At 45.8% G+C, this 17,123-nt stretch overlaps 7 protein-coding genes across 7 annotated transcripts; 5 read left to right on the top strand and 2 right to left on the bottom strand.

The window, feature by feature from the left end:
* Positions 1–1,155: 1,155 nt before the first annotated feature.
* On the bottom strand, positions 1,156–1,506 carry EDB82DRAFT_422447 (uncharacterized protein; the record flags this gene model as incomplete). Its single annotated transcript, XM_065607615.1, has 1 exon — positions 1,156–1,506. A coding segment is annotated over one exon (351 nt), but the record flags the coding sequence as incomplete, so codon positions are not given.
* Positions 1,507–2,385: 879 nt separating this feature from the next.
* Positions 2,386–2,811, top strand: EDB82DRAFT_407268 (uncharacterized protein; the record flags this gene model as incomplete). Its single annotated transcript, XM_065607577.1, has 1 exon — positions 2,386–2,811. A coding segment is annotated over one exon (426 nt), but the record flags the coding sequence as incomplete, so codon positions are not given.
* Positions 2,812–5,569: 2,758 nt separating this feature from the next.
* Positions 5,570–7,267, top strand: EDB82DRAFT_469654 (uncharacterized protein; the record flags this gene model as incomplete). Its single annotated transcript, XM_025732516.1, has 4 exons — positions 5,570–5,972; positions 6,023–6,034; positions 6,091–6,680; positions 6,728–7,267. 4 exons carry the CDS (start codon positions 5,570–5,572, stop codon positions 7,265–7,267), a joined length of 1,545 nt encoding a protein of 514 aa, XP_025591433.1.
* Positions 7,268–7,864: 597 nt separating this feature from the next.
* On the top strand, positions 7,865–9,834 carry EDB82DRAFT_570057 (cytochrome P450). Its single transcript, XM_025732517.2, has 3 exons — positions 7,865–8,391; positions 8,441–8,980; positions 9,038–9,834. The coding sequence occupies exons 1-3, from the start codon at positions 7,918–7,920 to the stop codon at positions 9,749–9,751; spliced, it is 1,728 nt and encodes a 575-aa protein (XP_025591434.1). The 5' UTR covers positions 7,865–7,917; the 3' UTR covers positions 9,752–9,834.
* A 2-nt stretch (positions 9,835–9,836) lies between these two features.
* On the bottom strand, positions 9,837–11,721 carry EDB82DRAFT_482048 (uncharacterized protein). Its single transcript, XM_065608179.1, has 7 exons — positions 11,444–11,721; positions 11,260–11,395; positions 11,002–11,183; positions 10,910–10,946; positions 10,780–10,847; positions 10,347–10,732; positions 9,837–10,301 (listed from the first exon to the last, which is right to left on the bottom strand). Exons 1-7 carry the CDS (start codon positions 11,543–11,545, stop codon positions 10,196–10,198), a joined length of 1,017 nt encoding a protein of 338 aa, XP_065465201.1. The 5' UTR covers positions 11,546–11,721; the 3' UTR covers positions 9,837–10,195.
* A 1,555-nt stretch (positions 11,722–13,276) lies between these two features.
* Positions 13,277–15,090, top strand: EDB82DRAFT_482043 (uncharacterized protein). Its single transcript, XM_025732519.2, has 5 exons — positions 13,277–13,853; positions 13,902–14,010; positions 14,060–14,364; positions 14,419–14,472; positions 14,520–15,090. The coding sequence occupies exons 1-5, from the start codon at positions 13,305–13,307 to the stop codon at positions 15,012–15,014; spliced, it is 1,512 nt and encodes a 503-aa protein (XP_025591436.1). The 5' UTR covers positions 13,277–13,304; the 3' UTR covers positions 15,015–15,090.
* Positions 15,091–15,927: 837 nt separating this feature from the next.
* Positions 15,928–17,052, top strand: EDB82DRAFT_570054 (uncharacterized protein; the record flags this gene model as incomplete). The annotated part of the gene is made up of 3 exons (XM_065609897.1): positions 15,928–16,447; positions 16,507–16,765; positions 16,884–17,052. The coding sequence occupies exons 1-3, from the start codon at positions 16,147–16,149 to the stop codon at positions 17,050–17,052; spliced, it is 729 nt and encodes a 242-aa protein (XP_065465200.1). The 5' UTR covers positions 15,928–16,146.
* Between the last annotated feature and the right edge of the window lie 71 nt (positions 17,053–17,123).

Below are 17,123 nucleotides of genomic sequence, written 5' to 3'. Positions count from 1 at the left end.
GTAGGTCGGTCTGCCTGAGCGCGATTTCCTTCAGTCGCAGGCGTTCAGTATTGTTGAAGCTATCCAGCTCGGGCAGCAGCTAGCGTTGAACTGACCTAGTACTTATATTCCAGAGTCTGTTCAAGCCATCTTATTTAGCTTCCTCTAGAGGCTAAACTACCTCTTACTAAAAACCTCACACTCTTAGATAGGTAAAGTAAGATTTATCTCAAAGGCCTATTAACTCTTAAGAAAAAAGATAAAAGAATGTAACTATGCCCTATTCCTTAATATAGACCTAACAATCCTTAAACTCCCTTTTAGCAAGTAGTTAACCTGGCTTCGTTAAAGAGTGTTCCCTACTAATCCATTATGAAGCTCCACATTCCTGCTGCATCCTATTATTTTGAAGATAATACTAAGCTGCCTATCTGGGCTAGCTGTTTCTAACTTTTCAGATTAATTCAAGGTGAAGAAAAGGTTCCGCTAATAGACTGAGTGATGCCGTTGGTTGTATCGGTAACCGTTACATCGCTGTACGTAACAGATATGAGTTTCTGGGTTTGGCCAGCTGGACACGAGAAGCCGCTGGACGGTGCGACAGGTGTAAGGGTCCGCTGGCCATTAATTCGGCCGTTCTTCCCAGAACTATAAGTGACTAGTGCAGTGACTGTGTCGCTGAAGTCCTGCTTATTTGAGGCTTGGGGATTTTTGCCCCCTTTATTGAAACATCCGTATGTCGCAGTACTATCAGCTTCAACAACATAGTCAATGTTTGTGTTGTCCCCAAGGCCTATCTCGGACCACGAGACATCGAGATTCTGGCCGTTGATTCATGCTGAGGCTGACAGGAAGTCCACTATATAGTCCGTGCTACCAAGCCGTTATCAAGGCAAGTCGAACCAGCTAAAAAAGTCGTCTTGATTGATAAGATGGTCAAATTGACTTGACTTGTCTTGTCTTGTTGAGAACGCTGCTAGTAGTTTATCCTTTGGAAACCACACCCGTCACATGTTCAGCTTGCAATTCATTCAAGCCAATTCCGGGCTTTACTGCTCAAGGCAATCCAAGTTGAAGGGCGGACTTGGATCTAATTGAATTTTGTGTAGCGCTGCGTAACTCGTTACTACCTAGGTACATTTGGAGAGTGATAATATTCCGCCTAAATCAGATTATTTACGGCTCTGTTGAGACGACTTCGGTGGCACGGCTCTTTTCCCACTGGCCGACTGTTTTGCTACCCAGGCCCCTCCTCAGAATCCAGTCCTTGCTGTTAACAGCATCTTCCTGTTCACCATCCTTCCATATCCGCAATGCCTCTTTAATCATTTCGGAACCCTGTATCGGCCTCAGAAATACTGCATCCTCGGGCCTGACAAAACATACCAGGCTGTACCGCGTCAGGGAGGCCTCCTGTTTTGGAGGAGACATGACACGATGAACATTGATCCTCAACATTCCAGCCGTGAACTTAACCAGCGTGTCGCCCAAGTTGACAATAGCGCACCCCAGGAGAGGCCAGATATATGCCTATCCATCTCTATGCTCTATCTCCGCAATCCACAGTTCCTTTAGTAATTACACCTATAATCCACCGGCTCTATTAAAGAGGATCGTCATACTGCCAAAGTCTATATACTCCCCTAGGGAAACACGCCAATTATCCGCTGGCTGCGGCAGTGCGTAAATAAAGCGGACATAGTCACCAGACATCTCGGATAGGCGGTAATAGAACCCAGTGCATTCAGAAATAGCCCAACCCGCAAAGTAAGAATAGCTAGAATAAGGATAACGAGGGTATAAAACTGGCATATAAAGAAGGAGAGCAGTGGCTGGTATTACACTAGCTCTGCCCCTTTTCACAAGGCGAAGCATACATCAACCGATCACATTATAATCAAGAGCTTCCAATTGTCTAACGCTTGTGGCATACAGCCTAGAGGCCTCAGCTGCTACATAGGCAAGCCCCGCGGCCAATTCAACGAGCATCACCATCTCATCATCTTCACAGCTCTGTTTACTCTATCACAGTCACGACACAACAACTTCTCGCAATGGCATTAAAAGAATCGCCAAGTCGCAAAGCATTACCAACGAGCATGAAAAATACTTAATCGAGGAACGATGGTTTGAGGACGTCTACTAACACTGATAATGCGAAGCCGACCGTTGAGGTGATCCAGCGAAAACCGTGGAAGTACATTGGGATTAATAGATATTCAGAGTTTATCGCATCATACAACGATTTCTATGTCCTCAGAAGGTTCGATGTCCTGAACATTCGTATAGTACTCGCATTACAAGACAAGATATCTGAACTAGAGTAAGAGCTTAAGGCTATTGACGCGTGGTTTAACGATAAAAACGCCAAAGATATAAATGATAGGACCTTCAGATACGACGTGGAAGAGCATTAGAAACTGCCATATTAATCATGATTACCGTGCCATTGCTAAAGAAGAACAAAAGTACCTTGAACATGATGAAGATCTCATTTGCGTAGTACCTAAAGACAAAACACCTTTACGGCGGCTGCTCGATAGCTCCCTTCGACTTCGGATATTAGCATTTTGGCGGCATAGAGAAGATGATGTCCCTAACTACGATGCCAACCATCTTCATTACTATTCTGTCAAGCGAATGAATGGGTTTTTATCGGCAATAATTGTTGTTGTGGGTGTTGTCATGCTTATAACGCCTATCTGGGTCCTTCAAGCAACGTCAAGTTTTCGCGCGAAACTGATTGTTATTATTGTGTTTATCTCAGCATTCCTGGTTGTGGTGTCATTGATCATGACCACCAGGTCATTTGAGGCTTTGGCTGCAACCGCTGGGTAGGTCGATTGAGTGCAGCTTGTTGATAATCTGCTGATAATCAATAGCAACGCTGCAGTACTCATGATATTTATTCAGCTCGATGGAACCTAGTATTAGGCAGCCGAGAATGGGTAACCAGAAATTGTAAGGGCTCTTCTTTTACCAGGAGCACAGCCAACCACCCTGGATGATACGAATCGCAACCCTTTAGCCTGTTGTATTGCAAATAAACGCTGCCAGTGGGAAGAGACTTGCGAGATCCTACGTAATTGGTTAGCCCAATGTAGGGACAAATGTCATTTAGAACCGTCTACGTCTGGGAGAGAAGTACCTCTGGAGAGAGGAGTATTCTCTGGATCGATGCTATATGTATCAACCAAAATGACAGTGCTGAGCGCAATAGCCAAGTTGCAATTATGTCGCAGATCTATGGGTCGGCGCGATGTGTTATGGCGTGGCTGTGAGAAGAAGATAATACGACTAATGTGGCTTTCAATTGCTTGTCAAATATTCCCCAGGCGATCCTCCAGTCATGGATAATTCCTGCTAGTAGTTACCGTAACTATTATGAAGGTATTGTGATCATCTAGATGGGAAAAATCCTTGACATGAATGATAGGCCTCATAATGTCGCCATGTCAGTTGCGGATATGCAACCTGTTAAAAACTTATTTACCCGTACCTAGTTTTCACGAATATGGGTGATCCAAGAAGTATCACTTGCCAGAGAAATCGATACGATTCGTGGTCCATTCCATTCCGAGTGGCCGAGTACATTCAGGCTCCCGTTCTTGTTTTCCGGCGTGAGAATATCGAATGATCTTCTATGTGACGGTGGGCCTCCATCAACATTTGGAAAGGCTAGACCTGGTGCACAAATCTTGACGCTTTTCGCTATCAGAATTCGAAGTACCCCCGACTCTCGAGAGGCAAGAGACGCAAGGGAGTATTGTTTCGGGGAAAACATCGTCAATACTCTGTACGGTCAATTCAGCCTCCTTCCTCTGTTTCTTCTCACTTGGGACTTCGCTGTGTCTGACGGGAGAGACAAAGCATTTGCATTGTTGAATGTGTCGAAGCCTTTAGAAGGATTAACTGCAGACTATTCGAAGTCAATCAAAGAAGTATTCATTGAGATGGGCAGAAAACTTCTCCATGCCGATGGAAACCAGATCCAATGGTTATGAAAAATAAGCATGAACGACCTGCGGATCTTTCGTCTTGGGTTCCGGCTTTCCATGTGCAGATGGTTTCCAGTCGAATCTACGATAAACGATACATTGCTTCGGGAGGTTGTCAAGCTGTTATCTATGATTCACCAGTGGGCATACTAAAGGTCAATGTTTTGATCATTGACACAATTGCTGAAGTGGAAGAATACCTGCCAGAAGAAGGCCCCTGACGTATTTACAACGACTATACTATCGGATCATGGCTGATGATAGTTTCGAGGCTCTGTTCTACTTGTCCTAGTGGAGAAAGTTGTATCGAGGCATTCTGGAAAACCTTGACATCAGAATATTGCAAAAAGAGCAATTACCCAGAAACAGCCGAACCCATTTTGCGGAAAGTCATATGCCAATGGGTAGTCCAACACAAGCGTGAGGACTCCATTGAGAAGCATACGGACCTATGCAATATTTTCAAAGAACTACTAGACGCGGATTCATCTGATGAGCTTTCTTCGATCTCTGAATTAATAAGCAGTAGCAAGGAACCTGTGGGCCAAAGTCAGGAGATGGAGGCAGCAGAAGCATGGTTTCACTTTTTATTGGTGCGATACATAAGGGGACGGTGTCTGTTGAGAACAGAACTAGGCTACATGGCGATATCATCAAAGGAGGCGAGGCCGAAGGACCGTGTAGTAATCTTTGCCGGGGGGCGGACACCGTTCATTCTTCGTCAGATGAGCGCAAACCAGTTTACATCTGTAGGCGAGGCTTATGTTGATGGGCTGATGCACGGGGAGTGGTTCGAAGGGAAAGATTGCAACTTTCAACCCATTGAGATCAGATAGCTGGGGCTTTTTTTATATAATATTATTCTTATAAAAATCTACCCCAGTGAGTAAATGCTGTAGCACTTTCATAAATTCACTTCTTGAACAATGGTGAACGACGATACACTTAATATCATCCCATTCAGCTCACTCACGGAGAACCATAAGGGGGATACTTGGTGGTGGTTCATTAAATTGCACGGAAATAGATCAGGTAAGCGCAATGCAGTTTACTTGTTGTGCACTCAACATGTATTGCATGGTGGCTTAGCAAATAACCTTGTTTCCGTAGAAATTCTTAAGCGCCAGCCTTATCTCAACCCTATGCATGTTCCAATCAGGCCATGTCGCGCTCTTGTTTATGATCCCGCTTTATGTCTGTCCTTAATATGCAGGCAAATGGGGCGAAGCACTTCCACATGTGTGTTGGCTGAACTGAGCCAGGGTCGCAATTGCAAGACCCTAGGCTGTGTGTCTTGTCGCATGTGGCACTGGACCTATCTTTATCCACTGAGAGGGTTGCAATAGACGCGCAGGGGGGATGATCAGCGAATGGGAATGCATTTAACCTGGTCAAAGCAAATAAGGCTCTGGGGACACATTCAGCTCGTTGAGGCTAAGTCAACAATCCGGGGAATAATCAATACTGCGATGCTCAAGAGCTTCTTATACAGCTGATCAGTTATTAAATGCATAAAAGCTTCTAAACTGCCACTAAATTGTTGAAGACAGCAATCTCAAAGAGCAGTCACTACTAAGTTGGCCATCTCAGCCATGTTTCTTCGCTACTTGCTTTCGTTGACGCTGGTCAATCATGCCTTTGCGTACACAATCCCTGATGACTTTTTGACCATTCACAGAGGTGATGCCAAGCGCAACGATGAAACTCCGGTGGTATTCAACCAGACCGACCCAGTGTTGATGTGTCAGTCCACCTTCGGCGATAGCGCTGAAGAAAACGCAAAACTCTGGTATGGCACCGCGGCTGACTATGAGCTTGACACATTCATTTCACGAAACAACCCCGATGACCCAAACAAAGAACACAAATTTGAAGCCGGTACCGGTAGAGGCTGGTTCGAGAAGCTCAAGCAGATTGTGTTTAAAGCGGATGGCGAGATGCCAAATTGCGCTCAGCCTGGTTCAGGTACCTGTCACGTCGCAAGCGAAGTTTGCTGTAAGTGCAAATACCTCTTCAACTCGCAGACATTATACTGACGTTATTAGATAAGCTTATACGTGAGCATTAATAGAGAAGAAAGTATTTGTGCCGCCAGTGACTAACTTGAGAATAGAAAAGATTAATCCTCAACATCCAGACGGTCCAAGAGATGGATATGGAAATGCCCGAGCATACTGGGTTCTCAAACAAGTCGAGACGTTACACGGAGTTTTTGGCAAAATCCACGAAGAGCTTGTTCAAAACTCTGCTATCAATGCTAGTCTCAGACTGGACATAATCAAGGAGGACTTTGCAGCGCCGCCCGAGATATACACCAACATATGGTCACAATTGTCAACTTCGCTCTCTTTTGCCAGTGCATACGGCATACCAAATGGTGGTCTTTTCGGATTCGCCAGTGGCTTATTCGGTGTGGTTGGTTTATTTGCCCAGAAGGCACCACAAAAGCCTGATGGTATGGTTGATCTCAACGAGATCATGTCTGCTTATTTCTCAGGTTTGTCCAACTCCATCCAGGACATATTGAAGGATGCCCTTGGCTATGGAGACCAGAGGAATCTTCCAGAGTCTACCTTGACTCGAAAGTCCGGAACGGTAAACCAAGCTGCCATGTTTTTTGACGAAGGGAAATGGCTCTTTGGAAACGACGATGCGATGGGGTCACAACTGGATGAGATTATCAAGCGATCCAGCTCCTTTGTTGTAAGTAATTCCGTTTCTTGGTTCTTACCATGCTAACTCTAGTACAGGAACAACGTCTAGTCATGCAAGCAATCACACGCAAGAATAGCTTCATTACCGTCTGGGACAGTCGATATGGAGAGCCTGTCAGTGAAGAACACTGCAACAAGCGACGTGAAGCTTACAAGACTGCCATCTGGAAACCTGACTTTGAAGGCGGCAAGTGCGTCGAACTTCTCTCTCTACCAAAGAATCCTCCAGGAAGCGCTTGGCCTGACACCAACTGCGAAATCACGGGAAGTGATATGGAGCCTTGTCATCATGAGCCGGGACGTCCCACCAAAGACTGGATGGACAAGGCGATGGACAAATACGGTGTCAACATGGAGATGGTCATCAACAGTGCAGTTGAGTGCGCCTTTAATGATCCTCGAGAGCCTGAATACAAAGATGTTCAGTTGAGTGGCGGTGCTCCTCATTGTTTCTTCAATTTACCTGTCAAGAGAGGGAAATGGGACGTCGGAAACAGGAGGGCAAAGGACCCCGAGACACGCAAGTGGATTACGATATCGAAATGGGCTTCTCTGGATGATGTGTATAAGCCCTAGTTTGGCGATCAACGACTTGTGTGAATAGACGATAGATAAGATTTCAAATTCGGCATCGAGTGGACTCATGTTCTGTGAAACACAATTTGCTATTTTCACGGGCCAATAATAAGTGGGCAGAAGTTAATGTCCAGGCCAGGCTCGGCAGCGTCATGGAATAATTTGGTCTGCAGGGCCCCTGAGTCGTCTTTGTGTAACCAAGGGCTTGTCTCAGTTCGTTCAAACATGACCCATCGCTGATATCTGCCAAATTACAAGACTGATCAGACAGGTCAAGCAAAAGCCTGAAGAACAGACCCAATTGACACGTCTCATCATCATAAATTCATCAGCTCACCGCTGACTGAGTCAACAGCATCAATTTGCTCATGTTTCACAAATTATTGCTTTTTAGCCTTGGCAATCTTACCTCAGATTTTAATAGGTAATCAGTCAAGCCCCAACTGTCATACCGACCTCGCGAAATAGACTATTTGATTGGAGACGCGCTTTTGAGGCTGCATTTTGTGGCATGAACTGCAGCGAATTCGTTGAACAATCTAACCAAAAAAGGGTAGCTGTGCAGAATGTTGAACGGGGCTTGTTTTTAAATACAGTGCTTTTCCACATCTTCAACGAGGCCGGTATATGCTCACAAATATTGGCACAATATGGCGCTTTTAATTTTTGATACCATCGACTCAACGTCTACTCGAGTTCTAGCCGGTGGACTTCTATTGGTCGGCGTCATCTACACCATCTACCGATCTATACTACCTCGTCCCCTGGAAGGAATCCCGTACAACGTCGCAGCCACCAAGCGAATCTTTGGCGATCTGCCCGATGTCCGTGCCTATGGTAGCTTGACCGATTGGCTCGCGACACAAGCCGTCAAACATCAATCACCACTTTTCCAAACCTTCATTCGTCCTATGGGCAAACCCTGGGTTGTTGTCGCTGATCACTATGAAGCAGCCGAGGTTTGCACCCATCGATTGAAAGAGTTTGACAGAGGTAGCGCAAGCACGTCTATTTTCGCTTGTGTTGTTCCCGGTTCACAAATCACACTCGAGAGTCACAATCCGCAATTCAAGAAAAATAAGGAGCTTGTCAGGAATTTGATGACGCCGACTTTTTTGTCAGAGGTAAGAATGATTGATGACTGCAGCGAGGCTTACGCTTATGTGCATCCAGGTGTCAGCACCAGAAATCTATGACAAATTCTCACGTCTTGTTGAATTGTGGAATTTGAAAGCTGACCATGCAGATGGAAAGTTCTTCGCGGCGGCGAGAGATATTCACAATGCCGCTCTAGATATCATCGTCTGCGCCTCTTTCGGTATCGACACACAGGAGACGCAACTGGTAAAAGAAATCGAGCAACTCAGTACAGAGTCTTTGAGTGAAAATGACTGTGAAATCTCATTCAAAGAGGTGCCTCTCAGTGAAGAGTTAAGTGCCATGACTACCTTATCGGAAAGCATCGCAAAAGTTGTAAAAACACCCTCTCCTCCATTCTTTCACTTTTTGTATCGCAATTTGTCATCCAAAATGCGCAATGCCACCGCCCTTACTCGAAAACTACAACGCCGCGAGATTACCAATGGCATCAAACGGCGCCAGAACGGGGAAGCGATGAAGTGCGCGTTGGATGAGATATCGGCCCGAGAGGAAGCTGCGGCAAGGAAAGAAGGGAGGAAACCTGACTACCACTCTCAGACTATCACCAGTGAGGTAAGTACCAATGTCTTTATGTATCAAGGGAATAGGTCAGGCTGACATGTCTTGTAGCTCATGACATATCTGATCGGTGGCCATGAAACTACATCTTCCGCGATACGATGGGGCATAAGTTATCTCAGCGCAGACCAAAGAGCACAGTCCGAATTGCGAAAGGTCCTTCAAGAAGCCCATCGGCAAGCCAAAGCAGAGAAACGCCTTCCCACTCTAACCGAAATAATACAGACACGCGTACCATATCTCGATGCCGTCGTGGAAGAGACACTACGACTCTCGTACCCTCTTGGTATGTGCTTGCGAGAAGTTCAAGTCGACACACAAATACTCGGAGCCCGTATTCCAAAAGGAACAACCATCGCTTTTCTTTCCAACGGACCAAGTGTACTCGCACCACCTATACAATACGATGAGTCGCGCAGTAGTGAATGGGTCCGAGCGAGGAAGCCAGAGCAGTCCGTTGAACAAAAATACGACTTCCCTTCCTTTATACCTGAGAGATGGCTCAAGTCTGCAATGACTGAAGCTGGCAAAGAGGAAGTTGTGTTTGACTCCCAAGCCTTCCCTATCCAAGCATTTGGCCTAGGCCCTCGCGGTTGCTTTGGTAAGAGGTTGGCGTATCTCGAGATGAAGATCTTTTTCACTCTTATCACTTGGACATTTGAGCTTTTGCCATTGCCAGCGGATGTCGCGACTCCCAAGGCAGTTTCATCGTTGACTAGAAACCCGGATCGGGTGTTTATTAAGCCGCGTCGGGTAGTACTATAGGTGAACTACTGCCATAGGTACAGAGTGTCAATCTTCAAGCAAGACATGAAGAAAGATTTGATCAATTATTGCAACCTATATACAATTCTTTGTTGCTAGACCGTCTCCAATCCATCTGATCTATGACGAGCCTTCTTCGCACTCGCTGGTCTGTCGGCGCTTAATAAACCCCCTCTGTCATACAGAACCAGGTCATCTGGTCTCGTAGAAGCGGTTCCATCGATCACTGTCATTTTGATCGGAACTAATGACCTCTCAACGAATATCCCTTCTGCACTGCTGGACGTACTCGGTAAAAGATTCAGCCATCGTATCTTCGTTTTGGCGGCAAGTAGAAGTGGCTGGGTATGAGGCATGCAAGCAACAAGAATACCGACGCCGGTTTCGATATTGGACCATATAATGATACCCTGCGCATCGGCTTTATGGATTGTCGTGTCAGGTTCAAGTTCCAGGAATCGGATTCAAGTGGGGGATCTTACATGTCGCGTTCAGGGTTTTGTTGAAATCTAGCATATGCGGTATACGGATGCAGCTAACTGCGATGAGACTAATACTCGTTAGTTCACTCAAGCAGTAACGGATTAAAACTTACAATATTCCCACGCTAAATATGAGCATGATTCCAATCTTCTTTCTCGCCTTTAACCCAAGGTTATACAGCTGCGTTAACGGAAGAACGAACATCCAGACGTCCAATGCAACATTAATACCGGCATGAGAAAGAATCAAGGCTTGAATATTCAGATGCGGTCCTGAATTCGCAGTGCCGTCCCAGCCCTCTTGCGACGGCTCAGTAGGGGCGCTCTGGAGGCATGCGAGGACTAGAATAATTGTTGTAGTGAGAATGGTAAACCCGATCGTCCATCTGATGATTTTGATAAATGTCGGGTCTGGAAAAATGCGGAGGAAAAAGAAGAGGATCGAAACTTTGATCAGACATAGGCTGAGAACGTATGTAAATTCGACGACAAGAAGATACTGCATCATTTAGTATCGACTGCGCAATTAAATATTGGTGATCTTACTATGAAGAATCGGGTTGTTCTTTCTTCGCTTATTGTCCAGATGTCGTGTCCGAGGCCGACCCATGTCACTGAGGGACCATTGTGTCAGTTATCTAAGAGTATGGATATCCAGATATAAATCGGAACTTACTAAGTATCATGCATATCGTTTGTACAGCTGTTAGAATCTGGATGTTTCGATAAGCTAGTGGCCCACCATATCAGCGAAAGAGTCCCACTCACAGCTGCAGGGATAATTAAATAATCATCCGTACCCCATTTCGTAAATCGGTAGAACTTTGTCGATATCCTTATACCAACCGAGACGAGTATCGCTCCAAGAATAAAAAAGTTTATCGCTCTGATGTTGTGGTCGTTGTCGATGTCTGGTCTATTGCAAGCTACGTGCTCTGTTCTCAAGTATTCTGAACGCGACGCGTCGTTAGCTTTGCACCCCTGCGACAACCAAATGCATCGCGTCTTGACTATGACTATCCTTACCCAAAAGATCCTTCACGTTGCAATCCTCTCTGACACATGCAAGAACTTCGTCGCTAATCGTCGTCACGTTGCACAATCGTTTTATATTGGCGTCGGAAAATATCGGTTTTTCGAGGGACTTGTCGAGGCAATTGATCTGGTGACGTTAGAAAAGCGACTCATTTGATGCGACTGGTAGACTCACGGCACACTTGGGAGCATCTTCCAATCTGTAATCTTTAGCATGAACCGAGTCACACAGAGAAATGACAATGACAAGTATCGGCCATAGAGTCAGTCCTCTCATAGCGCTTCCCTTTTTGCGTGCAGGGCATGTGGAAGTTTTTCAAGGAGCAAAGGGAGAAATTTAGTAACCTGCTAAAGATCCCACGTCCCAGACTTTTAAGGGAGCAAGGGCAAATCTCCTGGTATCTGTGGCACACACGGGCTGAGATAAGGTTCGCGATGGCATCTCATCACTGGTCTAGACTCCCGGATTTAACATAACCCAGACTGTACCTTAATTTATTTGGTAGATCTGAGCGCTATCGATCGTTTTGATTTGAGGAAAGTTAGGTGGCGCATGGCGGCTGACGCCGGATCCTGGTTTGCCTGCCGCTTAGTTTCATTCCCCATGTGAGACATCATATCTGTCTCAGCATTCCAGCTGTTTGCAGTTGCCTCGGGCCATACAACACAAATAAGGCTGTGGATATAATATGGCAATTCCATTTGAGGTAGTCATGAGAGCGATCGGATTTTCTGTCCGTTGACTCGTGTTGTCTGTTGATAGACGACTAGCTAGGAAAGTTGGCCCTAAGCTCCAGGGTATTTGGTGGCTGTGAGCTTTGAAGCCATTTGTCTTGCACTTTGAAGCCACGACTTATTCCACGTCCGATGGAGGTTACCAAGCAAACTTGAGAATAACACACAACCGAGAATGAAGTAGTAAAGCTTCGGGTATCGAAATGATTGACTCAAAGGATCTCATATAAGTAGCATTAGCTAATTTACCAATTCTGTCTCTTTCATTCCCAGCGCGACGGACAATTCTTCAGGCCCGAGAAGCCGGATGTTACCCTACAGTGGACATCCGCAAGGATCGCCATATCAGTAAACTTGTCTTTGCCGATTGCGGCCCGAGCTGAAAACGACTGAAACGTTGACGTTGCTTTTTTCATGTCGTTTACGTACCCCACGTCGCGTCGAAACATCAGAACATGTTCATCATAATTCACCGTCCCGCTCGGTCCCACCTCATTAAACTATAACTCGCTGTCACACTTGTCACTCTATTCTTAGCCCAGAGCTGGAGTGATGTCTACCTGAGCTATTCGTTTTAGATTTCTTGTCATGTAGATCGCATTGACAAACGAAAGTGATAAGCCGTGATCAAATGGTGGACAAAGCAACTCGCAATCTATCCCTCTTCGTTTAATGGCTAGAGGCTGCACATGACTCGTTGAGCGTGAAACATCCTAGCTCATTGGTCAGACCCCTGGCTCGTGTATGCCGATGCAGGGACTAGGGAAGATGAGCTGAAGATCTCCCAACGTGGACAGCAAATCGTGACAGCTGTGGGGAAAACAAGAGTTTATTTCATGATCGATGCTTGAGATTCTTCACTCAATTGAATAGAGTCACTGACTTTAAATGCTCGTGGAAAACTGAATAATAGAAAATACTGAACGACACGGTATGTAGATTATCGTGTCAAGCCTGCGTCTCCCTCTGGTCGCGAATCGCTGTGTAATGCAGCACAACAATGTCGACAGTTGAATGAATAGAGTACTAGAAACAAACTCGCTTCCCTCCACGCGACCGTTGGTTAATGTTAGGCTCTGACCCACAATGCAATGAACTTTCATGACCAATGCTCAATACGAGTGTCAGGCCAAAAAAACTAACGGCTGTAGGCGAGTTGCATTGTGGCCCGTGTTGTACACCATCGTCGGCTTCGTCCAATTTACCATTATGTGATTGCGATTCGTATGTATATAAGGCAGCCGACACTCCTCTTATGGGTTCCCGATGAATCAGACATTGTACCTCCTCATCGCATCAAGATGTATCTGAATCGCCTTCTCCTATCCTCCCTCTTTGCTGTCCCTGCCCTCGCGGCACCCAGTGCCTCAACCACCAAGGCATGCGAGGAGATCTCAAAGAACCTTCCTAAAGTCGTTTCTTTCCCCTATACCATCAACTTCAACTCCGAGACCACAGGTTACTGGTCCACAGCCTTGCGCGAGATCAAGCCTGCTTGTGTAGTCACTGCCAAGTCAGCGTCTGATGTGTCCACCGCCGTCACAATCCTCCAGAAGTACCCCGATGTCAAGTTCGCTGCTAAGAGTGGTGGTCATGACCCGAACCCCACCCATGCCACAGCTGGTGATGGAGTTCTCATCTCTTTGAGTGAGATGGTTGGTGCGGTGTATGATGCCGAGAAGAAGGTTGCATATGTCAAGCCTGGTGGAGAGTGGAACGATGTCATCTCCGAACTTAACAAAGATGGCGTTGCTATTGTTGGAGGTCGTCTAGGCTTAGTCGGTGTCGGCGGTCTTCTTACTCAAGGTGGTATCTCATTCTTGAGTGCTCAGTATGGTTTGGCAGCTGATGTATGACCCCCTTCTAATCTCATTGTGACTCAGCTAACAATATGACAGAACGTCGTTGCTTGGGAAATGGTCAACGCCAACGGAACAATCGTCAACATCGATGCTGAGAAGCAACCCGAACTTGCCGTGGCATTGAGGGGAAGTGGCAGCCAGTTTGGTGAGTCTCAAACATATATCATTTGACTACTATATCTAACGTTTTGCAGGAATCGTCACACAATTTACTGTCAAGGCCTATCCAATTGGAAAGGTCTGGGGTGGTATTCGTACATACGATGATTCCAAGACCGATGAACTCTACGAAGTCATGCACAGGTTCATCCCATACAGCAACAAGGACCCCAAGGCCGCCATCATTACTACAAGCCTCATCCTCACTGGTGGTAGCAGAACCAACCTGATGTTCTATTTCTATGACGGCGAGAAGCCCCCGACCACCGGTCCTTTTGCCGACTTCCTGAAGATCAAGTCTACCCTTTCCACCACCAAGACTCAGTCATATCCTGAACTGGTAAGACCATTACTATTCATACTTTAAAAAGTATTGTTACTAACAAACGATTAGCTCAAGTCCAACGGAGCCGGAGTTTCTCTTCTGAACTCACGAATTTCTTTCAGAGTAAGCAACACGCTCAATTTCTCACGAGTCACAACTAACACAGACAGACTGCCACTATCCCCTATTTCCCCAAAGACTCAACTGTCTACGCTCAAATCACCAACAAGATGAAAGAGATCACATCAGACTACTTCAAGCGTCTCCGAGGTCTTGCCTCTCAATGCTCAGTCGACTTCCAGCCCTTGCCCGCCGCCATCGGTAAGCACACCGAGGAGCGGGGTGGAAACGCTATCGGCTTCACTGCAAGTGATCCTGATCGCGTTCTTCTCGAGATCCAGTGTGCTTGGGTTGAGAAGAGATTCGATGACATGGTTCGTCAGTTCTCCAAGGATTTGACAGCCTGGATTGAGGAGAAGGTACCTGAGTGGCTGGCGGAACAAGGAGAGCCTGCTGATGCTTACCTCCCTCTGTTTATGAATGATGCCATGTCTGATCAGAATGTCACGGGAACTTACAAGAACTATGCTAAGTTCAAGGCGCTTCAGCTTGAAGCTGATCCTGAGGGTGTTTTGAGAGAGAGGATGGGTGGTTTCAAGTACTGATAAGTACAGGATATAGTTATCTTAAAATCATGTATTTAATTATTAGGACTAATTTAAGCGTATATCAAGTAAATGCTATTGCGATCAGACATGAGAGTGCTGCCTAATTTGTCTAGAGCCGTGATTTGGTGATTGCTAGGCGTAAAGGCTTCCACGTGCATGATCACATGATCACATAATTCCTTCGGTCTTCGTTCTTTCAACTGTGAACTTCAATCAATTATACTCTCTCCACTCTCACAGTTTAGCAAATTGTAGTTCAATAACACGCCATCAGCGCACTAGACCTTCATATTGTGGATATCGTGATTTTTACTACGCAACTCTTGTCTTTAGCCACTTCTTTGCGCACAAGCAGGTGTTTTTCGAAAGCTGTACATTATTGGCGCGCGCTTATGGATATGAGATGGTGTTTCGGGTGAAGAGAAATACGGCCCGCCGCCAATCATCCAGCTGACCTGGGATCTATCTGCGAGCCGTGGAGATCATAAATGATTTGCAATATGAATAAGTTCAAAGCGGGAATATTGAACTGAGAACTATCGTGAAACCGTTCTTGGTTATACGATTCTGGGGCCTTCATTCACCTTTCTCAACGAGGTATTTCATTTTGTCCGAATATTGCTTTTGGGTATCAACCGGGCCTCAGACGCTGTACCTCCTTGGCTGTCAATTTACCCAGTAAAGATCAGCGAATGAGTCTGTAAAAAAGCTGACAACCCCATAAATCAGGCATTCATAGGACTTTCCCCCAGGGCCTGCTTTTCAGCCGCTGCGAGGAAACCAATATTGATCGTCTCATAACAGCTTACTCCATACACATTCCTGCCTGAAAATTTAACATCGAAACTGTGCAATGGGCCTGTATGATGACCGGGGTAAAAAACTTAGATTTTCCACTTGCTGACGATGACGATACTGATTTTCTCGTGAATGTCTTCTCCGATCTTGGCCCGTAAGTTATCATGCTACTCATTCGCCTAACTGAATTGACCTGCGGCCTTCATGTCGTGATCTAACTTGCTTTTTCGGTGTTCTTGCTTTATTCGGTGAACAGTTTGCTCGTCAATTTCTGAGTGAAACATTCAGTTGGTACGACCATCTCATTTTTGCCTGTGTCCCATTGGGGATCATGACAGCTATCGCGGGTGCAATTCGTGTTGAAGGTCGCCCGGTCCTTAAAGCCTTCACAGGCCGCGCCCGCGAGAATAAAGCTGCTGCCGAAATAGAGTATATGTCTTCTACGTCTGCCGAAATGGGAGAGTTGTTCAATGGAAAGGGTATTGTGAGAACCATGGGGCAGTCAAAGATTGCTCAGTTTATTGTTTTCCCACACACTTTCAATGCGGATAAGAAGAATGACAGGGAAACCCTTGGCATACACACCTTGAAGTCTGCGACAGAAGAAGGCAAAGAAGTTATTAGAAAAGAAGGTAACTATTGGAGCTATGTAATTGCAGTTCTGTGTCAAGAGTTTACATGTATCTTGCAGATTACCGCGACGAACTTGATGCACGTTTCATTAATTGCTTCAAACCAGACAAAGTTCGATCCACAATTCGGAAAAATGAAGTCGAAGATGGTACACCCAGTGAAGACATTCCATTGAACTATTGGGAATCCCTACAATATCCCAACCTCCAGTTAAACATCGCAGCTAAGAGAATCACGGCGGAACGAAGAAGTGTTGAACTTCATTTAGCTGCTATCATAGCAATCATCCTGCAGGGCGTCTCTTCTTGTGATAGCTGGTGTGATACTCTATCGGATGGATGGTTTTGACCAACAACCTTGGGGTCACTCTTACTATATTGGTGGCTCTGTTCTGCTCTTTGTCGGCATGCTTACTTGCTCTGTCGCTATTGAAAGGAGTACGAAGGAGTACAAATGGTTTTCAAATGACCCACCAGCTACAAAAGCAAAGCACATGAGTTTATTCTGGGTGCAGGGGAAACCGCGAGTCAGCGACCAGGAATTTGGCTACTATGTCATATACGCCCAAGATAAAGACTTTATCTCGACGTCGAGCCGAAAATAAGATGTCGACTACAAGAACAAGAGCACAAATGACCCGAATGAGCCCGGATACCAAGAGAAGTCAAATATTAA

This window comes from Fusarium venenatum (genome assembly GCF_020744135.1).
Source record: "Fusarium venenatum strain MPI-CAGE-CH-0201 chromosome Unknown EDB82scaffold_1, whole genome shotgun sequence".
NCBI lineage: Eukaryota > Fungi > Ascomycota > Sordariomycetes > Hypocreales > Nectriaceae > Fusarium > Fusarium venenatum.
This window is presented reverse-complemented; position numbering and strand designations above follow the sequence as displayed.